The sequence below is a fragment of the Octopus bimaculoides genome, chromosome 12, assembly GCF_046866305.1.
Source record: "Octopus bimaculoides isolate indiv1 chromosome 12, ASM4686630v1, whole genome shotgun sequence".
NCBI classification, from domain to species: Eukaryota; Metazoa; Mollusca; class Cephalopoda; order Octopoda; family Octopodidae; genus Octopus; species Octopus bimaculoides.
Genome location: NC_142939.1, coordinates 7,729,453 through 7,753,632, shown reverse-complemented (window position 1 = coordinate 7,753,632; position 24,180 = coordinate 7,729,453). Strand labels below are relative to the sequence as shown.

General features: G+C 37.3%; 2 protein-coding genes across 10 annotated transcripts in view; one reads left to right on the top strand and one right to left on the bottom strand.

Annotated features, from left to right (window-relative positions):
* Positions 1 to 3,014: 3,014 nt before the first annotated feature.
* Positions 3,015 to 14,195, bottom strand: LOC106870434 (beta-lactamase domain-containing protein 2). Its single transcript, XM_014916513.3, has 8 exons — positions 13,637 to 14,195; positions 9,148 to 9,333; positions 8,271 to 8,370; positions 7,710 to 7,815; positions 6,609 to 6,731; positions 4,535 to 4,713; positions 3,842 to 4,099; positions 3,015 to 3,261 (listed from the first exon to the last, which is right to left on the bottom strand). Exons 1-8 carry the CDS (start codon positions 13,780 to 13,782, stop codon positions 3,073 to 3,075), a joined length of 1,287 nt encoding a protein of 428 aa, XP_014771999.1. The 5' UTR covers positions 13,783 to 14,195; the 3' UTR covers positions 3,015 to 3,072.
* LOC106870417 (lisH domain-containing protein ARMC9) overlaps positions 12,755 to 24,180 on the top strand; it is a 33,989-nt gene continuing 22,563 nt past the window's right edge. The window contains exons 1-3 of one of the 9 annotated variants that reach the window (XM_089360714.1): positions 16,614 to 18,535; positions 21,438 to 21,615; positions 22,848 to 22,919. In XM_089360714.1, coding sequence (XP_089216840.1) covers positions 22,851 to 22,919 — 69 coding nt within the window. In that variant the 5' untranslated portion in view covers positions 16,614 to 18,535; positions 21,438 to 21,615; positions 22,848 to 22,850. Of the gene's footprint in view, positions 13,077 to 16,612; positions 18,536 to 20,284; positions 20,627 to 20,890; positions 21,023 to 21,437; positions 21,616 to 22,261; positions 22,338 to 22,847; positions 22,920 to 24,180 lie in introns of those variants that run through there. The other 8 variants (XM_089360713.1, XM_089360712.1, XM_089360709.1 and 5 more) reach the window with 8 other exon arrangements.

The window sequence follows — 24,180 nt, the reverse complement described above, 5'->3', positions numbered from 1 at the left end:
AGCATTGACGTTCCTTTTCCTAATACCAAAATTTTCTTCATTTTTAAGATAGTAACGCATGAGTTGAAGGGAATCTATATAAGGGCATTACTACAGAATAATGCCACACACTAGACTTCAATAATAAACACATTTTTACCGAATGCGAGGAAAAGCAACTCTTAAAAAAACCATCCTCTTTTTAAAAAAGAACTCAACTATACATTGAACGATTTCACGATTACTAGAATAATATCTAGCTTTCGCTCGTCAGTATAGTATGGTACAGATATATATATATATATATATATATATAGGTAGGTAGGTAGGTAGACGGAAACTGAAAGAAGCTTGTCGTATGTATATATATCTATGAATGTGTCATTATAGCTGTGTGTATATCGCACTACAGCTTGAAAACCGGTGCTGATGTTGTCACATCCTCATTATCTAGCTGTTCAGCAAAAAATACCGATAGAAAAGTACCAGAATTTTAAAAAATATAAGTACTGAGGTCAAAAAAATTGTAAGAAAATTTTTTTTTTTTCGGTGGTGTCCCGGGATGGCCGTAGTCTAATGACTGAAGCAAGTAGACGATAAGATATGTATATACATTTGTGTTTGCGTATACACATCTCTTTCCCTCCATCTATCTTGCCACAAATACACACGCACGCACGCACGCACACACACACACACACACAAATCTATAATATTTCAAGGTGACGATAGATTATATGTCCATAGAGAAGAATGTATTCAGTTTTTCCCAGAGTCTGCTTCGTACATTTTACAAGCAGTACAAACAATAAGCAAAGGCAAAAAGCACAAAAGTCTCCAATTCACGTGTTAATTATTAATCAATGTTGATAGAAATCTTTTGTCAAGTACTCACAATGGGAACTGGATTGCGTCCTCTTTCTTTTAATTCACACGCACACACAAACGTACACACACACACATTCACACACACACACACATTCACACACACACACACCTCATTCTTATGAATGTGTGTTTGTGCGTGTATAGTGAGTGAGAGAGATAAAGACAGATTGAAAGATATGTAGCTAGATAGATTGATAGAGAGACAGACAGATATATATACTGAGAGAGAGAGAGAGAGAGAGAGAAAAGGAGAGTTAAATAGATTAACAGATAGATAGATAGATAGATAGATAGATAGATAGATAGATAGATAGATAGATAGAATAATTTATATCCATTCAAATGCGTGCTTGTATACATAAAATTATTCTGTTCTTTGACTATCAAAAAGCAGGTGATCTGGATTCAGGAATTCGGACCATTTTTGGATATTCTTTAACAATAACTGAATTGCTGCACGTGCTTCATGAATTCATATCTTGAAAATATTGGGGAAAAAATACATCTGCATTTGTTGCGTATTGAGTTTCTTTATTGAACTGTAGAGTTTTTTCGATCGACAGTCTCCTAAAAAAAAACTGATGCACGCGCGCGCACACACGCACGCACACACATACACGCACACACACACAGCCATCCAACCGTCCATCCAACTATACATACTACATACATGATGGTTACCATTCGGTTTCCAGTAATACCGGGTCAATAAGCTCTGATCTTGTGCAGTTAAGATAAAGCTTTCGCTTTCTGCCTGTAGCCCTGAGCTCCGTATGCATTGATGCGTGTGCTTCTGGTCTACATCAGCTTGTTCGCTACGGGCTGCAAATTTGCTATGCAGAGGTTTTTGTTCCGACCTATCAGTCAATTGTTCAAACACTTTTTGCTTTGCCATTGATTTCACCTTCTTTGCAACAACAGTTGCCGCGTTTCCATCATGCTGTTCAATCCGAATATCGTACATGAAGTCACAAGTAAATTTTTTGCTCTCCTTCATGACAGAATCAAACTTCTTACGTCTCTTGTGGTTTTTAACGAGTTTTAGCATCCAATCATTGGATATTTCAAAATATTTTGCCAGTCCAATCGCGGTGGTTTCAAATTAGATCAAGCCTCGACTTTCTTGGACTCTGGGAAGGTAAAGACAAACTGCGTCTGCCGTTGTTCAGTGATCGATAAGTCAGCAGCTTACGGATTTTCTTGTCAATCTTCCTTATTTCGCTCATATTCCCGTCGAACACATTGAAACTGTAAATAACAACTGGAACTGCTAAGAAATTTATGACTAACACCTTGTTACGTGAATTTAACTCGGATTTATTATTATTATTATTATCATTATTATAATTACTATACCCCTTTCTTATTTTTCTGACCAGGCTCCCGTGGCTTTTATGGGTCTTTCCACGTGTAACCTTTCGAAGCGCCTCCCCCTATTGGGAGTTTTATTTGTTATATCTTTCTCTGTTTTTCCTCTGTTTACACGAACGTTTTTTTTCTTCTTCTTTTCGGACAAAACCCTTTGTAACCTTCGTCCTGTCTTTGTCCTTACATGTTTTTTAATTTATATTAGCCCTTGTGGCCAATAAAACCAGAATTAATTATTAATATTATTATTATTATTATTATTATTATTACTATTTCTACCACGTGCTTTCACTGCACTACTGAGCCTTGGGTACGTGCTGTGGTTTGTTGCGGTGCTCTTAATTTTCACTGCTGATTTCCTGTCGATTACTTTGTAAGGGCCGGAATAGGTGGACGAAGTTGCTGAGGAATACCGTCATTCCGAACAAAAACATATTTCCATGGATTGATGTCCACTGGGATATGTATAGTGACATTCTGTTGTCGAAGGCTTGCCGCAGCAGCAGATCTTCATTCATCTGGCTTTACACGAATATATTTTATCCAACACTGCTTCATGCGACTTAATTCAATCCTAGCTGGACTGAGTTTTAAACTGGTGAGCAAACGTACTGCTTGCATATTTATCAAATTATATATTTATAAATGTTTAAAATGGCGGTATACCTAGCTACCTAGATTCACCAGTGTGCCGTGGTGGACAATTAAAGAACCTTTACAGATGACTGTCAGATATTTAATATGATAAATATGTTGAAAAATTATGATTTTACGAGATATTATTCTTTGAGTCAATAAATTTATTTCATTTAGTATAATACATTTTTACATTATATATTATGCTGATTCTTTCTCAATCATTTCAACAGATCTGTAAACAGCATCTACCAAAGAATTATATCGATCATCTGCTCCAAATATAAATGGATTCAAATGGTTTGATATGTAAGCAACACTAAGTTTCTTCTCTTTGTCTCCGCATGCTCCTTGGCCGCCAAATCCATAGTGACAAAACGTTTTCTGGCCCTAAAGGATGATAAATTTAATATACATGTAAGATTATTATTATTATTATTATTATTATTATTATTATTATTAAGGCGGTGAGCTGGCAGAATTGTTAGCATGCTGGGCGAAATGCTTAGCGGTATTTCGCTCATCGCTTAGTTCTGAGTTCAATTTCCGCCGAAATCGACTTTGCCTTTCATCCTTTCATATATAAATTAAGTACCAGTGAAACACTGGGGTCGATATAATCAACTGGTCCCCTTCCCCCAAATTTCAGGCTTTGTGCCTATAGTAGAAAGGATTATTATTATTAAGGCAGCGAGCTGGCAGAATTGTTAGCACGCTGGAGGAAATGTTTAGTGGTATTTCGTCCGTCGCTACGTTCTGAGTTCAAACTCTGCCGAGGTTGAATTTGCCTTTCATCCTTTCGGGGCTGATAAATCATGTGCCAGTGAAACACTGCAGTCGATATAATCGACTAGTCCCTTGCCCAGAATTTTAGTCATGAGCAACCTGCAGCCCACGGGACTTTCTGAATTGCATACATATACAAAAATATTTATATATACATACATAAAGTGTCCAAATGTATACTAACCTTATTATTTTTGTGAATTGTGAAACCCCGACCAAATTCGATATGGAAATTTAAAATAGCATCGATTTGACTGGATACAACATCATCAATATTTTCAACAGTAGACTTTGAGAGGATATCTCCTTCTTTGTTATTTCCCGTATTGACAATATTGCCAAATAACTTGGCTAAACCACGCGCTGTGGCATAACCGTTGAAGCTGGAACATGGCAGTCGCTTTATGTGTCGGTCTGACAGGGAATACAATGATGTACCAATCTGTAAAAGTAAAATTTGCATTGAATTAGACATCAACATTCAATAAAATAATTATATTCTTATTTCTTTATCGCCCACAAGGGGCTAAACATAGAGGGGACAAATAAGGATACACAAAGGGATTAAGTCGATTACATCGACCCCAGTGCGTAACTGGTACTTAATTTATCGGCCTTGAAAGGATGAAAAGCAAAGTCGACCTCGGCAGAATTTGAACTCAGAACGTAACAGCAGACGAAATAACACTTGTTTTCTCCTGGTTCTTGCCACAAGCCTTCAGAGACATACTGAGAGTTTGTGCCTGTTTAGCCCCAGCAATTTCACCACTCTTAATAAAAGGCTGAACTTCCTATTCTCAACTGCTTCAACTGAGAAGCAAAGCTTCAATAAAAACTCTATCCCAAGGAGAGAAGGGATTTAAATAAAACAACTCACCTGAAAAGTTGTGACACTCGTTTTTAAATAGTTGTCTTTGTCCAACCACATTGATGTACACAGTTTTAAGAACCGTTTTGAGAAAAGGTAAGGCAGAATGTCCCAGATAGACTTGATGTAAATTCTTGTTTCAGCACGATACTGTTCCTCATAAGGGACTCCTTGGAAAAAGTCAATACCTGGTGAAGTACAGGAATATATGTACATATATATATACTGTTGATGTCATAAGCACACCTGTCATGTTTATAAGAGATGTGAGTTCTGCTATGGACAGTCTTCAACATGTAAATTTTCATGAGATATTACTTTAAAAAAAATAGTGTCCTGAACACAGGGAAATACAATAATCACTACAAATCGTTTTATCAATTATACAACCGATTCTACCAATTTTATGCATCTTCCATGAAAAGTGGATGTATTTGCACTTTCAAAGGGGCTCTGTCCTCTGTTATAAACCCTATTGGGTGAGATTAAATAATATTGTAAGATGGTGAAATTTTGGAAATCATCTTTATTTAGTACCTAGTAGTTATGTTGTTATTTTCATTGAAATTGGAGGTATTTGAAATTTTACAGGGGGTGCTTGCCCCCTTTAAGCCCCCTAATCGCAATGGAAAGTAAATTTCATGTAGCTCATTGTCTTTCTCATAAAATTTTACATGAGAACACTTACTTTGTTTTTATGTATCTTCTATATATGTAGGAGAATATACAAATAATAACAACAGACGAGGACAGGTGGTGTAAATAACAAAAGTATATATTAGTATGACGCTCGGGAATACGGAAAGTCTTTGACGTTTCGAGCTACGCTCTTCAACAGAAAGAATACGGAGACAAGGAGAAAAACACGGAGAAAAAAAATTGAATAGTGTTCAGTCAACGGTCAATCATAATAATGGCCGATCATAACAATGGCTGACAGGAAGTTAGAAATTCTTATTTCAGGAGAGCTAAGAAAGGGGGAGATAACAAACGGTGATCGGGAACGAGGGGCTGTGTGTGGGAGGTAGAATGCTGGTGATCTTGACGTATGTAGTGTGAAAATGGGGAAGGGAGAAAGGGAGAAAGTAGTTGGTCAGTTGTAGTGTGTGCGTGGTGTGATGCGAGGGTATTGGTGTGGTGTGCGTGGTGTGATGCGAGGGTATTGGTGTGGTGTGATGTGAGGGTGTTGGGAGGTGGGGAAGGCATGGGTGGAGTGTGGGTTAGGCTGAGGGTGGGGTAGAGGTAGGGGTCTGTGGGTAGGGTGGGGTATGTGGGTAGGGGTGGGTGGTGTATGTAAGGAATTGGATGGGGTGGAGTGGGAAGGTAGAGTAAGAGTGTGTTGGGGTGTGGTGGGATGAGCTTATGAGGGGGTGTTGACGAGGAGGGAGAAGGGGAAGGTGGATGTAAGAGAGGGGGAAGATGGGTATAGGAGGGGAGAGGAAGAGAGGAGAGAGGGTGGGTATAAGAGAGGGAAGGTGGATTGAGAGAGGGGGAAGGTGGGTATGGGGGGAGAGAAAGAGGGGAAGGTGGGTATGTGGGGGGAGAATGAGAGAAAGAGAGTGAGAGAGAGGGGAAGAGAGTGAGAGAGTAAGGGTGAGAGAGTAAGAGTGTAGAGAGTAGGAGAGTAAGAGTGTAGAGAGTAAGAGTGAGAGAGGGGGGAGTACGAGAGAAGAGAGTGAGTGAGAGTAAGAGAGAGGAGAGAAAGAGTAGGGGTGAAGAGAAGTGGGAGTGGAGAGAAGTATGAAGAGAGGTGAAGAGACATACAAAGAAGTAGGAGTCGGAGCAGGAGGTGGGGGAGGGGAGAGATGGGTGGTAGGAGGGAGGGTGGGGGAGAGAGACAGGAGGAGGGGGTTAGATGAAGAGTGGAGGGGAGTTGAGCCCATGTGGCGCAAAGGAGCGAAGATAGAAGATTAATCCCTGTTCTATATATGTATAGCTATCTATCTATCTATACATACATACATACTTAGATTGTTTTAAATGTTGTCACACATTCATACATATACACATTCATACTAACATATATTTACACATACACACACATTCATACACACACTCAAAAATGTAAAGAATGGCAACATACCATATGGTTCTGAAATCTCTTCTCGGAAAATTCTCTCAATTGGACGCTTGTAGGGATCTGCCTTGGCCAGCAATGCATCAATGTACAAGCCATAAGTTATTACGTGATATCCAACTTTAGTTCCTGTATCACAAAAATATATACACAACCAATGAATAAAAGAGTTAATCAATAATTAATTAAAACCCTGCGATGACAATGATGATGATGATGGCAGTGATGATGGTAATGATGTTGATGTTAATAACAACAGCAATGACATCAGTGGATGATGATGATGATGATGATGATGGTAGTGGTGGTGATGGCGATTAAGATGGCGAGCTCACCATGTAGTATTCAGAACCATGTAGTATTCAGAACCATGTAGTATTCAGAACCATGTAGTATTCAGAACCATTCTTAACATTCCTATATTTGTAAATTTCAAGCTTTTTGTTGAGGGTCAAAGTTTCAGCACCATAAAACAAAACTAATAACCTGATTTCTTTTTGGTTGGGTCGTTGATGACCTCTTTCTAGCATATTGGATGTCCACCTAGTGGTCATCCCTTATACACGTCTAATACAATTTTTTTCTGAATTTTCAGATTTTTTTATATGCTAGGCCACTTGGTTTTAAATTGAATTAATATTCAATTTATCACCCTATCTATCTATCTATCTATATATATATATATATATATATATATATATATATATATATATATATATATATATACATACATAATAAATTTAAACCAAATAGTAATATTTTGAATGCACATCTTCCTCAGTTAAGACATTTCAAGTAAGCCAGTCCTTACTCTTTTTACATGGACACTCAAACAAGGATTTGGAGTCTTGCCAAAGATTTTCCCATTTTATTGCATAATGCACAGTTGTGCTGGTTGACAGAAGGAACAAGTGCCAAAGAATGAAGTCTTTTGACATGTCTTTTTAATTCTCCAACTGAATGGCACACCTTTCCACAGGTAGCACACATGTTCTGTTGTGAACAATAGCCGTATCACAATTTATATAGACACATTCTCTCACACACACACACACACACACACACACACACATATACTAAGAAAAAGAATGTGATGGATTTACTTACCAGGTGTCCACTGGGGTTTCTGGGCAGCCAAGATGGACAGAAAACGATCATAGTCTGAAGACATCAAAGAGAACTGCAGCTGGTCATCAAAGCCAATTATACCTGACTGAAAAAAAGAAGAGAAAGCAAGTGTGAGAATATATCAAGAGTGCGGACTTCATTGGTTTTTCTAAGGACAGATCTGATTTTTAAAGCACATTGAACAAATAAATGTCTTTTATTATAACCATAGTTTCACCAATACTTTGTGATTGGAATTTGGTAGATGGAGCTATGTGAAATTCTCTCTCTCTCTCTCACACACACACACACACACACACACATGCATGTCTCTTTGTGTTTCTTCTCTACCCTGACCACCTGACAACAGGTGTAGGTTTGTTTACATCCCCATAAATTTGAAGTTCTGCAAAAGAGACTGATAGAATAAACAAGTACTGAAGTTGATTTGTTTGACTAAAAATCCTTCAAGGCAGAGCCCCAGCATGGTCGCAGTCCATTGACTGAAACAAGTGAAAGAAAAGGAAAAAAAAATAGAATAAAAATAATTAGGAAACTTACTTGGTGGCTAACCAACATGCCAACTGTAATGGATTCTTTACCATTCTGAGCAAATTCTGGCCAGTAGTGACTGACTTTCTGATTATAATCAATATAACCCCTGCAAAGAAATAGTGTCAACACATATTCAGGTGTTCTGTTGCAGTAACAGAGGTTAGTTTAGCAGAATACTATTATTACAAGTCTCACCTTTCCAACACCTGGTCCACTTCACTACGAGGTAGTATCAGAAATTTCCCAGACTAGTTTGATAGATGCCTCAACCTGTAACTTGAGTGTATGGTTCCCTGCCTCCTCCCTGTCACATTTTCACTATCTTTCTCTCCTGTTTCTCTCCATCTGAGGTAGCCCTGCCACCAGCACAAGTGCCAGGAAGGCGACACTGGGCACAGGTGCTATCACGATTTCACTTTCGCTTGCCCCAACAGGTCTTTGCAAGCCGAGTTTCGTGTCCAATGAAGGAGACGACGTTGGCATGGGTGCCAGTCATCGAATTTAGTTTGATTTAGATTTCACTTGCCTCAACCGGTCTTCACAAGCGAAGTTTCGTGTCCAGTGAAGGAAGGTACGCATAAGTGGGCTGGCTACACCCCTGGCAGAGGTGTTGATAAATAATAAATAGAAGCAGTACAGGAATTGGAGTAATGGAATAAGAAGAGTAGGCTGAGATTTCCTGTAGGACCTTTGATAGAAGACGTCTGCCTTAAATGTCACACTTCTCTTCTTCACTGCAAATAAAACCCCTGTCCTAAAAAAGAAACCACTTTATTTTACTCACAACAAATAAAGGGCCCTGCCTGAAATGTTAGGTCATCTCCCTTTCTCCTCGCAAACTAATTTAAACCATTATGTGAACTTGTTTGTAATAGATACTTACTTCTCTACAAATTTGGCTACTAATATTGCAGCCACTCCTTTGGAAACAGAGAATATGGTACCTAGTGTGTCGTTTCTCCAGGGTGATTCTGTATTTGCATAACCACCCCATAGATCAACCACCAATTCTCCTTTATAATAGGCAGCAAAGGTGCCACCAAGCTCAAGTTCGTTGTTGACATTTTGTCTAGAAAAGAAATAAAAGTACAAAAAGGTGAGTTTGAAGGGATTTATTAGTTGTGCCTGTGAGAAAGGAACAAAAAGAAAAACAAAAAGAAAAAACAAAAACATGATTATATACATAAGCAGGACAAGATAACAATTTCTATTGTGGATACAGCATAACCAAATAGTTTAGAAGTTTACGTTGAATCACAAGATCCTTGGTTTAATTGCATTGTATGGCATCTTGGGCAAGTACCCCAAGACTTAGGGTGACCCAAGCCTTATGAGTGAAATGAGACTGACAGAAAAAGTTTGCAAACTCATTAGATCATGTTAATTTTACCTGAGGATTACATCAATGATATTTTTGTCTAAAGGATACTCAGCCACTTACACAATGATCAGGCAATTTCATTGATCAAACAACTGAAACCTCATTGTTGAAACTAACAGAGATCCAGTTACTATTTATTAGGGAAGACATTTTTCACCTTTTATCACTCCACCTGGGCCAATAAAATAAGTACTGGAAAAAGACTGGTAAGAAACCTTGCCAAAACTGACCACGCCTGTGTTTGTGCCACATAAAAAGCACTAAGTCCACTCTGCTGAGTGGTTGGTGATAGGAAGAGCATCCAACTGTAAAAATCCAACTGGAAAGTGGATGTTAAACAATGATGATGATGTGTGTGTGTGTGTGTGTGTGAGTATGTGTGTGTGTGAGCATGTGTGTGTGTGTCTGTGCATGTGTGTATGTGTACATGCATGTGTGTGCATATGCACACGTTTGTGTGTGTGTGTGTATAATCTCCATACATGCTATCTTGCAAATTTCAAAACAGGAACCTTGTATCTACAAAATGAACTCCTCAGTCACACAGCTATGCCTCTACCTAAAAATATATATAATCTTACATATCATTTGCTATCAGATATTCACATTTTGCTTTTCATTGCAACACTCTATGTTTAGATTTTAGACTTAATATTTACAAGTGAATTCTTTTATCAACCCAAAGGTTAATAAGTAGGCTAACTTAGCATTGTTGTGAATATTTAGTTTGACAATGATGTTTAAAATTTAAGTTTTGTAGGTAAATGATCCAAGAACAGATAATGTTTTTTTTTTAAAGCTATATCAGTGTTTATCAAAGCTGTGTTCAATAATTAAGTTTTATTTTTTTACTGTTTTATCTTAATCATTTTCCACCTTGTATCTTTTATCTTTTATGTGTTTCAGTCATTTGACCATGGCCATGCTGGGGCACTACCTTGAAGAATTTCATGTTGAAGGAATTGACCTCAATGTTTCTTTTTTTTAAGCCTGGTACTTATTCTATTGGTCTCTTTTGCTGGACTGCTAAGTTACAGGAATGTAAACACATTCAAATCAGTGGAGGGGGAACAAACACAGACACAAAGACAAAACACACACACACACATAATGGGCTTCTTTCAGTTTCTATCTACCAAATTCACTCACACGAGTTTGGTTGGCCCAAGGCCATAGTAAAAGACATTTGCCCGAGTTACCAAGCAGTGGGACTGAACCCGGGACCATGCAGTCTGGAAAGCAAGCTGTTTACCATGCAGCCATGCCTGCCTCTATGCACGAGTGGAATTTTTGCTTCTATTTCTTTTTGTTCTGTGCTGTTTTTGTTGTTCATGTTGTTGTTTAAACACACATTACTTTTGGTGAAGCAGACCTATCATTAAAATTATTCCAGCAGTGATCATTTCACATTTTATTTATTTGTTTATATTTGCTTTATTTTCTTCCTGGCATAGTGTACATTGGACTACATTATCCAACATGTCCTCTCTCTTATAAAAACAAAGTCTTTTTTTTCTTTTCTTTTCCATTTTACTGAGAGATTTCTTGGAAGTCAAACCACCCCACAGAGTGTCTTCTTTGTTGGGCCTTTGTGGAGCAGTTCTACATTTCCAGTTAAATGTTTGTTATCACTCAGGACTTTAATCATGAAGAATGATAAGAACCAGTTTGTCATGTTTCATTCACCAACACATTACTACTGTTGCTTTACATTCTCTCTCTCTCTTTCTCTCTCTTTTGCTATTGACCTAACAAACTGTGCATGATCCCCACTACCACCACCACCACCACCACCTCTATCCAAGAGTCTTACTTTTACTCTTCTCTATATTTTACTCTGTGGAGGCGCAATGGCCTAGTGGTTAGGGCAGTTTCCGGCAATCAAATTCATTCACAGAGCATTGGTTGGTCTGGTGCTATAGTTGGCCACTGGGCAAATCAATGCATTGGGTACTATATTTATTGACAGCAAGCTTTAGGTGTTTTCGCTCAATAAACACTCACAACGCCCGGTCTGGGAATCGAAACCGCGATCCTATGACCGCGAGTCCGCTGCCCTAACCACTGGGCCATTGCGCCTCCACGTTGGTAGGATAACCGTGATATATTGACAACTTATTTTATAATCGTCCTAATAATACATGATTCGTTCGATGCTAAACGAAGACTCCAAGAATATTCAAATATCTATCAACTAAAATGGTGACTGTTGTAAACAGTAAACAAAACACTATTCCACACCATGTACAAGAACCATCTACTTAACACAAATTACTATCGTTTGCTTAGGCTGATTGGTTAGAGTAAAGCTCTTTGAGATAACATCTCAAGACTATTGAAAAGGTTGTAAGACGCAACGAAAATTTTAGGAAAATAAAAATAAGGAATAAGTGGAAATTTTACCGGTGAGTGTGTTAAATTATAAGGCACAAAAAGAAAATGACTCACCCCAGACACAACAGAATCTTAAGAAAAGACAAGTGAAAACGTCACTTAAAAGTCCTTTATACACATCTTACCAGCCAGCGTTGTGGAGGCGCAATGGCCCACTGGTTAGGGCAGCGGACTCGTGGTCATAGGATCACGGTTTCGATTCCCAGACTGGGCGTTGTGAGTGTTTATTGAGCGAAAACACCTAAAGCTCCACGAGGCTCCGGCAGGGGATGGTGGCGAACCCTGATATATTCTTTCACCACAACTTTCTCTCCCTCTTACTTCCTGTTTCTGTTGTACCTGTAATTCAAAGGGCCAGCCTTGTCACACTGTGTCACGCTGAATATCCCCGAGAACTACGTTAAGGGTACACGTGTCTGTGGAGTGCTCAGCCACTTGCACGTTAATTTCACGAGCAGGCTGTTCCGTTGATCGGATCAACTGGAACCCTCAACGTCGTAAGCGACGGAGTGCCAACTACTACTACCAGCCAGCGTAAAAAAAAAAAGGAAAAAATATTTTCTTCATTAAAGACGGAATGGTATGTGATTTGCTGGCACTGTCATGGTATTAGCTGTCAGAAGTGAAAGTAGAAAAATCTGAGATATATATAGAGAGAGAGATAGTGAGATAGACAGACAGACAGATAGATAGCTCCGGCCAGTCATGATATTAGCTGTCAGTAGCCAAAGAATCAACTCAAACCAGCAGTAAAGTTCCTTGTCAGTTCTACTGTCATGGTATTAGCTGTCAGAAGTGAAAGTAGAAAAATCTGACAAGGTTTGAGTTGATTCTTTGGCTACTGACAGCTAATACCATGACTGGCTGGAGCGAGCTATCTGTCTGTCTGTCTGTCTCTCTCTATCTATTTATCACTCGAAAGTTATTGGAACAAATTTGACACCTATATCCATGCGTTTGAAAACACACAGAGTATAAAGGTACTACTAAAGCAGAGTGGTCCCGAACGCGCAGTCGCGCGTCCGCGCTAGCTAATCGTGAGTGGTCGATCCTATTATTTTTAAACTTCAAACTTCATTTGTTTTCTATTTTGATAAATTCTCTCTGTTGAAAATTATATTTTTATATTTTAAATAATTTGCAATTTCAGAAAATATATTTTTATATTAAATTTGCGTTTTCTAATTTGATAAATTCTACGGACACAAACAGAGGTGAACGAGTGATAGATAGATAGATAGAGAGAGAGATAGTGAGATAGACAGACAGACAGATAGATAGCTCCGGTTAGTCAGTAGCCAAAGAATCAACTCAAACCAGCAGTAACGTTCCTTGTCAGTTCTACTTTCAATTCTGACAGCTAATACCATGACAGTGCCATACGGCTGCTATTTCTAGTCGGTCAACTGACCTTATACACAGCTGATCGCACTTTAGTTGGCATGTGAATATAGTAGTCGGAGAAATTTCGTCAATGAACGACATAAATACAAGAACGATAACTCGTGTCCGACAAAATCGAACGGTTAAATTTAACGGAGCAAAAACAATTCGATTTGAACTCGTTGATTGAGGAATTTAATGGATTTAGTCTTACCTAAATGCATCCTCTACTTGCTTAAATCTTGGGTCAACAAAACCATCGATGAATTTCGGTAAGTTTTTGAAGTAGCGGACTTGGGAATAGTAGCTATATATCGCTAAAATAGCTACACACGCAGATCCGATGACAAGAAGATTCATAGCTATGTTGAATGATTTTTCTCTGTTTCTCTTTCTGGTCTTTTTTGCTTCCTTGTTTTGCTTTGTCTTAACCCCAAACAAAGAACGTTAGCAGTTTTGCAACCCTCTAGATGACCATCGAGTACGAAAGGAGTGGATCGCATGCGGGATATCTTATTAAACTCAGAGACAGTGTATTCTGATCGAATTATATAACTAAAAGTTATAGCAATATTTAAAGAGATTACACTGTTCCCTGTCTTTTTACTGTTATATTATTATCATTATCAGCAAGAAGGAGAGGGCAGAGTCCTAGCTGACTGCACTTTCCCCTCATAAACGAGGGAGACATTTGTCACTAACGTGCCGCAAAACTCATAACGTTGCTATGATCGTTATCAATAAATTTAGAGTTACGTCCCCCTAATCTCTGCACAACCTGTTGTCAACAAAACAAAACAAAACAAGAAGTATTATCATATAAATATAATTTTGCAATAAAAATACAACCAAGAAAAGTGATTTATTTTTAAATGGGACGTCCTATGGGATGACCTAGATGAGATTATTATTAATACGTCTTTATGTGATAACATTAAAAGAGGTCAGACCAAGAATTGCATACCAAGGTTGACAACAATCTGGTTCACGTGAAACACTCTACACGATAGCTAGACTTGCTAGAAATAGCAGCCAAATGTCACTCAAATCATTATTGTCGTTTTTAAATCAACATATTGGGCAATGTAGTCCTAGATACATTACCTAGATGTAGTACTAAACAAAAGAGGGAATAGTCAAGGCTGAGACACCTTTGACTTTAAGCATGTGTACACTAATTCGATATTTTGTGCTAATTTTTCTCATAGCTCCGGGTCGAGCCAAATAGAGTAAGAGAAATTTTACCGGCAGACACCGTGTAGAAGCCTGAAGAAGTGAGCCAAGAAAGCAGCCTGTGCGAAATTGTAATCTATATTCCCAGACCAAGGAGCAACACCCGCTTTTGCGTCAGCCTTAACCAAAAGCAGCACTTCCCTTCGCTCGACATGCGAAAAGAGGCTTTCGGCCGCAAGAAAGGCGATGTCACCTTTATCCTTTCTTCCTTTTTAATCAGCACCATGCATTCCCATATATATATATATATATATATATATATATATATATATATAACGTTGACCACTAACGTGGACATTCAATGTGCTAGAAATAGATCACATCTTGTGTCTATTAAGACCTAAATTGTTTGCCTCTTTGGAGAGGAAGATCTTTCTCAAAATTTTGGTGGTCCCTGAAAGAGAGAGAGAGAGAGAGAGAGAGAGAGAGAGAGAGAGAGAGAGAGAGAGAGAGAGAGAGAGAGAGAGAGTTGTCTCTATGGGACCTTATAAACCATATTTGGTAATTATTGACCGAATAAGGAAAATAACGCAAAATTTAACTTTTGACGTTTAATCATAATTATGAAAAGAACAAAAAAATCTTTCAAATTTGTGTAATTAAGGAATTAAAACAAAATAGTAGGGCTAATTAGTTAATAAAGCTAATTACCGTTAATTGGATTAAACCGGTATTTAAACATAAATTAAAATAAAACTATGGGTTGGCAGAATCGTTGGTGCGTCGGGGAAAATATCTGCGGTATTTACTAGCGGCGCTTTAGAATCAAATCATGCTGATGTTAACTTTGCTGTTCATTCTTCCGGAGTCGATAAAATAAAATACTAGTCAAGTACTGTTCTCTTCACACAGATTTGAGGTTGTGTGCTTATGGAATAAACTAATAATCCCATAAAGCTCCCTTGTGGCTTTATGAGGCGAATGGGACTGGAATAGTAATCGAAGACTAACAAAAAAGAAATTAAGAGTTTGAGAGGGTCCTTCTGAATGTGAAACCCTTAACTGTATCGTATTTAGCTTACCCCTAAATCTGGCCTTGAGAGAAATAAATGAAAATAAACTGATAGTGCATTTTGTCAATAGCCATTAAAATACTGATTTTCAAATTATGACAGACAGCCAGAATTTTCGGGGGGAGAAGTTAAGTTGATTACATCGACCCCAGTGCTCGATTGGTACTTATTTTATCAACCCTGAAATTCCACCGAGGTGGAATTTGAACGCAGGACGAAGTACCGCTAAGCATTTTTGTCTGGGGGCGCGCTAACGATCCTGCCAGCTCGCTACTTGAGTGATGATAATAAGATTATTGTACAGTGTCGGAAAAAGAGTATTAGAAAGGATAAAAAGCAACAAGAAGCCAACTGAAGAAAAGCCCAAAGTGTATGCACTGTACACAGAACAAAACACAAAAAGACAGAAATAATAAAATATCCACAAAGAGGAAATGGTGCAGATACGTCAGGGGCAATGTTGGATGAATAGAATTTTTGTTATATTCGGTGTCCTGACTTAAACAGCTGACGAGGGTAGTTCATTCCGTGCTTCGACAATTCTGAGCATGAAAGCGGTTTCCGAGAATCATAGGTGCTATGCTGCTTTTATTTTACAAGCATATAGATGCGTGGAAGAGATACTGAATTACAAAGACATAGCCAATATATATTCGACTAGTCTAAGGCGGGGAGCTGGCAGAATCGTTACCACGCCGTTGAGTGTTTGCAAGTTATTTTTACAGTTGTAATTTTGTGTCAGTGTTTTTTAACACTTTGTAAATTGTTTTTGCGCTGCTTTGCAGCGGTTTTACTGGAGGTGCTTTCTCTTCGCTTTAAGGAGAGTTAGCCAGGATAATGGCAAAAAGAAATATGTTTTACTCAGACCTTAGTGGCACTGAGTTGGCTTCTTCAGAGGGAGAACTAATTAATGGTGGTGAATAAGATGGACAAAGTATTAGGTAAAAAGAACTTCGCAGGAGTGACAAAAGAAAAAAGAAGAGAGGTAGACTTAGCAAATATTGACAAAGACGGTAAAATGGCGCACAGAGAGTGTGGTGACGTTAAGTTGTCAACACCCAAGAAGATAGAGGAAATGGAAAAAAAGATCGTGGTGTATAAGGTATATTCGATAAAAGAAAGATTGGAACATGCGAAGGAGGAGGAAATTGAAAAGGCGTTATGCTCGGTAATGAAAGAGGTAAAATATTTAGGAAGGGGAAATTCGTAGGGAACTATTGTTGTCCATTTTAGGACAGAGGAAGTGCCAAGGCAACAGGCAGTGACTACGGCAAGAGCAGATAAAGTGATCCTTCTACCCACTTATCTTGGAAGAAAGACTTCCAAGATTAGGGTAGAAGAAATCCCGCCCAATATAGATGTGGCTTGGGTTCCGGCAGCGGTCCTTCTCGGAAATAAGGAGGAGGTAGACGTCATCCAGGCCACAGAAATAGAAGGAACAAAATGGAAAGGCAAGACGCTAGACCTACTGGTTCAAGCTGAAGTAGAAACGCTGGAAGGACTCTTAGAAACGGTGTCGATCGGATTCTAAGAGTGTGGGTGGAGGGAAGAGTCCCTCGTTGTTTTAAATGTGGCCAGAAGGGCCACATTAGGGCACACTGTACCACACAGAAAGCAACAGAAAAAGAGGAAAAGGGGCCAGAAAAAATACAAGAGATATTGGAGGAAACGCAGAGAAAGGAGGAAGTATGGACAGTAGCTGGCAAAAAGAGAAAGAAAGGACAGAACGAGATGGAACCCCAAACTGCCCCACCCTCACCCACACCCACTCAGTCCCACCCTTTACCCGCAGACACCAAACCCACCCATCCCCCTACTTTACAAAACAAAAAGAAAAAAGAAAGCAGACATTACAGGATTTACAAAAGCTCCCTCCGCGTGAGAATTATTATGTTTGTTTGTTGACAGAAGAGGCAGAAGAGGATTTGATTTGTGAGGTTAGGCGGTGGTAAAAGGCAAAATTTGTGAACATGGAGGAATTCATAAATATTATAGGCTTGCAATTGTGTGTAATGGTGGCTCAAAGCCAAAAGGATGTGATATCCAAATATAAAAAAAGGAGTCCTATATTGGAGATTGTACGCGAACATGAAAAAGTTACCAGATAGTTCGAAGTACAAAGACTTAATAAAGGAGCATTGAGGGGATATATTAAGGGACACACCTTATAAATGGTAAAAGGAAGAAATGAGACTGCTTGGTGGGGCAAGTAGTTCATTTTCATATTCATTTCATTGTTATCATGCATGTACATCATACGTTTTTAATTTTAATTTTTATATCTATTTATTTGTCTGTCTTATGTTTTTTATGTCTCCACATGTGTTGTGCCAATTTCTGTGTATACCCTTTATGGGAAATAAAGAAACCCTGACAGAATCGTTAGCACGCGAAGTATTTCGCCCGTCTTGAAGACGTTTGAATTCAAATTCTGCCGATGTCGACTATGCCTTTCCTCCTTTCGAGGTCGATAAAATACGTAGCAGTTGAACACTGGAGTCGATGTAATCAACTCACTTCAACCCCGAAAATTGCTGACTTTGTGCCAAAATTTGAAACCATTCGACGATTCTATATCTCTCATCATGCAGCATTTTTGTGTTCTGTTGTATTAAATCAAATTTTCTCCTCCAAGACGCCCTTTTTTTTTTTTTTAAAATTTTAAAGAAGGAAGAACGTATCAGATTATGTCCTGGTGGTCATGGCTGGAATGCCTTATATCATAGATTTGTTCAGTCGCCGTTGAAATTGTTCTCGTCGATACTAAGAGTTTAGGAATAATTTTGCCACTATTGATTAATATTTATGGTGTATAGTGGAATCCCTGGATGTGAAGTAGAGTGAACATGATTTAGGCAGCTGAAATGGTAAGAACACAGTACATATTTTTTTTTTTTTTTTTTTTTTTTTTTTTTTAGCAATCAGTTTATTTGAACATTTTCATTGAAAGATAATTTGTTTAGGTACTACTACCATTATTTCTTTTTAATGATAATATTAGATTTTGAAACATTGATTTGTCTTTAAAAATACATTTAAGAAAGTGAAAATTCTCGAGAAACCAATAACATTTATTAGTGCTGTGTTTTACTATAATTTCTAACTTTAAAAATCCGAAATTAATTAAAAACGATATTTTTATTATGTAAATATTTCAAAATTGAATGAATTTGATTAAAGTTATTCAGAAGCGATGATTAACAATCCTAATGTTTTAAGTTTGTAAACTTTCTTACATAAGACTCCTAAAATGAGTATAAGGTCACTCACTTTTTAGAAAGAGCTGTAGTCGATAAAATTGGGCTTAGAACTTGACTAATGTTTACTTTATCGACTCCTGGAAGGAAAAAGGCTAAACTAGCCTTTGTAGGATTTGAAATCGAGTGTAACTAAATACTACAAATCGTTTTGTTCGATGCTCCGGCAATCTGACACTCTAAGAGTATTGATTTTTAAACATAGGCACAGTTTGGAAAATCTAATGAAATAATTTTGTCCTCATTAAGTCTTTAACTTGGATCATTTTAAAACAGGAAGTTTTGGGCGGGTTGATATCAAAATAGTTAAGTTAAAGAATGAGATAAATATAATCTAAGGGACGCAACTCTTAGCAGAAAATGTGGAAATATATTATGTGACGATATAAGTGGAGTAAAAAGATGTCTAGTGATTTAGTCATACATGGTCAGTGACAAATTTTGATATCCTATAATAAGCATCGTTATTAAAGAAAAATAATCTTAGCTCAGGCTTTTCGTGTGTGTACGAGTGTGTTTCAAGTCTCACACGGTGTGAGCATCATAGTTCCTACACATGACTGCAAATCATATCGCTTGCAAAGCACAATATATCTCAATAATCAATAAAATAACGGTCAACAAAAACAAAAAAAATATCATTTAAGCTTGCATTAAATCCTTGTGGCGGGATTAATTCTGAACTCTAGAGCGAAATGACTGTTTAAAACTAAAGAAATATTTTTGTTTACTTCGTTGTTATGGTAACCTTATCGAGGGCACATAACTCTAGATATGTTCGCGTTAATTGCGGAAATTTTCTTTTAAAAATTCTAAAATAACAAAACAATTTCTTTTGATACCCATTTTGAAATTATTATTATTATTTTCATTTTAGTAGTCAGCTTCAATTTGTTTTAAATTTATTACTTATATACACTTTGTGTGTGTATTTATTACTTATATACACTTTGTGTGTGTGTGTTTATGGAATGAGGTTTATTTTCACAAATGAGAGAAAAAGTACTCAAAGCGTATAAGTTATGGTTCGTGGTTGTTTTCTCCTCATCTGTGTTGCCATCACTCGGAGTTGTCAGTTTTTAAACGTTCGCACAGTCGATGAGTGAAAACAAGCAACTTCGAACAATGATAAAGAGAAATACTAGCTGTGTTCTCTCTCTCTCTCTCTCCCCCCCCCCCTTTTACTTATATATATATATATATATATATATATATATATATATATATATATATATATATATATATATATATATATATATATATATATATGTGTGTGTGTGTGTGTGTGCGAATGGTTTTTTTTAAGCAGTATATATAGTGGGCGAGGGTGTATTTTATATACGTGTGTGTGTGCGTGTCTGTGTGTGTGTTACGACGGTAATTCACTGTAGAACAGGACTCGTCATTATGAATTTTTCTCAGGCACCATTGATGTTTGTAGGCATGTTCCTTCCCTCGCTTCCTCACCTTCGCTAACTATAAGCACTGATGATTTGTAGGATGTATTGATGGAATAAAACGGATGTTTTGATTCGCATGGTTGCTAGGCAATGAATAACAATAACACATTATTTCATTGAAAATGACGTTTATCCGGACATATGTCGGGACAGATTTATTACAAAGAGAATATTTGTTATAGGTATACGTATATGAAATAAGACTTGTGTATATAATTAAGCATTCACATCGATTGTTAAGGTAACGAAAATTTATTCTCATCGAACCCTTTTTAAATACGTTTCTTTATCGAAGAGTTTTATTCATTTTTAGGGTGTTTGTTTTTAAAAAATCCCATAGAATATTCAAAATAGTATATTATAATTAAAAAGTTAAAGAAAATATGGCGCACCTACGCAAGTGTACTCTCTCGATTTTGTTTCCTCATAACTCTCAGACAAATAATTACTTTTTATGAAATTTTCTATGAATGTCTTTCAGATGGTGTAAATTACAATTATATCGGAATGTATTATGAAAAAGAAAACGGTGGTCACGCACACAGATCTACTGACATGCATAGCATCGTTTTTTTTTTTTTCGAAATTTCAAGTTGCATTTTGTTGATATATGTGATTTGCAACAATATTAGTAAAGGTATTTGTAGGAAATCTCTCTCTCTCTCTCTCTCTCTCTCTCTCTCTCTCTCTCTCTCTCTCTCTCTCTCTCTCTCTCTCTCTCTCTCTCTCTCTCTCTCTCACACACACACACACATGTGAAAGTGGATATTAAAATAGAAAAAAATACACACATCTACATATGTATGAATGTACACCACACACATACCCATATGTATATAAACTTGCATTCATCATCCAGCAAAGTTTGTAAGGGGTAGTATATTGGTTTCTAGTTTAGGAGGGCGTTAATCATTAATCCTTTGTTAGTAGTACACAATATTAGGTGGCTCCATGTGAAGTCAAGAATGGTCACACTACTATTTGAATTTTCATATATTCCTATTAACACACATCAATTATATTTACATGTGTAACATATTTTTAATTTAAAGGAACAGTGAGTGCATATTTGACATTACAACCCAAAGCCAACCTCTTTTGTCAAACATGACAAAGATTTTAAGTAATGAAAAGCGGAAGAGGGTACGGGACCATCACATACAGTGACATAATTCAGTGCAGGTTCTGGATGGCTCTATCTGAGGTTGAATTGGCTAACTTTTTATAACTGTAAGTAAAAGTGTCTAGAACTTTTGGTCAAGCTATTTGATGATTTGATGGGAAAACTTTCTCACTTCCTTTTAAGTTCACTGAATCAGCCATAACAAGTAGCAATAGTAATTGGTTGGACCATAGTTGTATAGGCATCAATGCCTCTTATAACAACATGTTGCCTTTAATGATGGAATGTCATGGCCCTGAGCAGGGCAGAGTTGAGAGTAATGGTTCAAAACTCAACTGAAGCCTCACTACACTAGTATATACACAAGCTCTGTAATTTTTGGTAAGGGCGTATTCAATTAAGCTCAAACTCAGTTCTTCGTTGGAACTTAATTTTATTAACTTGAGAAGGATGAAAGAAAAATCAGTGCCTGTAGGATTTGAAACCACGTGGTCTCAACCATTTCTGTCAGTTCACCATTCTTTTTAGGCTGGTATATTATGCCAAAATAGGAACAAAAAGAAAACGAAATTTAGAATTACAGAAGAATACACATGTTTTGAAAATTAATTAATAATTCACTGGTTGTTATGAATTAGGCTAATCTGCAGTGTTCTATTTATTTAATTAGCAATTAATTGTATTTAGAAATAATTAATGAAACAATCAACAAACTTATTATCTTTATAGAGCATTAACAAGAACTGCTTAAAGTCAGACAGACTGGACAGTTGAAAGGGAAAGACTCACCAACAGAAACAACATTGGGCTCTGTTGTAAATGGACAGATGTTAGTTTTGACAATGATTTTTTTTTTTTTTTTTTTTTTTTTTTTAGTTGTTTGATCACTTAAACTATGTGTTTATGCTTTACAACACCTTAACTGTGGAACAAAATCAGAGACAGTGTCCAAATTTTCTACATATAAGAGTTTCAAGTGATTGGCTTTTAGCAACTTTTAAGTATAGAACAAAATTGAAGGTATAATCCAAATTTTTAACATAAAACAATCTTGTAAATGTGTAAATATATGCATCAAAATAGAAATAAGCAATAAGCAGATCTTGTTAAATTTCTTCCAACTTTTTGAAGTTTTTCAAATTTTCACTAGATTATTTTCAAATTTATTGTTCTGATGTAGTTTTGCATTTAATGATGAAAATCACATTCATTAAACTACATCAGAGCTAAACTTCAAGTGGTTGGAAGGAATTCAGCAAAAGGACAAAATGACAAAATATGGAATTTATATGGAATATATATATATATATATATATACACACACACATGTATATTTCAGGTTATGTCTGGTTCTGTGAGGCCTTGGCCTGTCGTTGCATTTGAAGGAGAGTTAAATGCTATTGTGAAAGAGGTAAGTGTTGTCATGTTTTTCCAAATGCACATACACACACACACACAAGCACACAAGCACACACACACACCAACATGTAGAAAGGCCATTCACCTGTAGAAACTATGCCAAACTCGACAGTGGAGCTTGATGCAGCCCTGTGTCTCACTGGATCCTGTCAAACCATCCAACCCATGCCAGAATGGAAACAGATGTGAAATGATTATGATGTGTGTGTGTGTGTGTGCGTGTGTGTGTGTGTGTGTGCGTGTGTGTGTGTGTGTGTGTTTGTGGTAGGTGCTGTGAACTGACTCAGTGTGCTTATACCTGTCTGTCTTCAGCAGGAAATTTTCTCCTTGTCAAAATACAGTAAATGTCTTTTTGTTATGGGTTCGAATATGCCTCAAACACATTTGATCTGGTAATAAGTTTGTATTTATACACATTACTGCATAACACTGTCACCCTTTGTTTTATTTACAACAAAGTGCTGAATACTGCAACCGGTCATTGTATGATGACAGGAATATAATAAAAAAGGACCTGTCTCTCTTGTTAGTTTGCAATATCTGCCTCTTTGGTTTCTGGTACTGAAGAGGAATGCATGCATTCCTGTCTGGTTAGGGAACACTGCATGCTGATTCAGTGTGTTTACACCTATCTGTCTGCAGTGAAAATGTTCTCCGTGACAAAATACAGTGAACGGCTTTCTTATAGGTTTGAATATGTCTCAAGCATGTTTGAACACGTAACACTCGCTTTAAAGTAGAAACCAAATCCAATCTGTAGATCAGACTGGAATTTATATAGGTATCTACTCTGTTAATAACTTGCAGGGGCTTAGCTATATAGTGCTTTGTTTCTGCTCTAACTTGATGGGGCTGGGACCATCTCAGGTTAGTGGTTCCAGAGATCATCTGTTGAGCCGATCAAATTCACCAGCGCTCTCCATCACATGTGGTCCCATGCCAGCCCCTCTGCATCCATAAAAGTGACGTTGAGCCCTGGAATGAGTATGCCTGCCTCTTTATCAGACAAATGCATGTGTTTCATTAGTCTTTATGTATGTGTGTGTGCTTGTATACCATACGTACTTCTGAGTGTATCTTTTTATCTTCTGTTTTTTTACTTGTTTCAGTCATTAGACTGTGGTCATGCTGGAGCACTACCTTCAGGAATTTTTAGTTGAATGAATTGACCTCAGAATTTACTTTGATTAAGCCTGGTACTTATTCTGTCAGTCTCTTTTGCAAAACCACTAAGTTACAGGAATGTAAACATG

Coding starts and splice junctions, on each gene's coding strand:
- LOC106870434 (XM_014916513.3), bottom strand. CDS start 13,782: ATGAATCTTCTTGTCATCGGATCTGCGTGTGTAGCTATTTTAGCGATA. Junction 9,334..13,636: donor CAAGTAGAGGATGCATTTAG/GTAAGACTAAAT, acceptor TTTCTTTTCTAG/ACAAAATGTCAACAACGAAC. Junction 8,371..9,147: donor GTAGCCAAATTTGTAGAGAA/GTAAGTATCTAT, acceptor ATTTCTTTGCAG/GGGTTATATTGATTATAATC.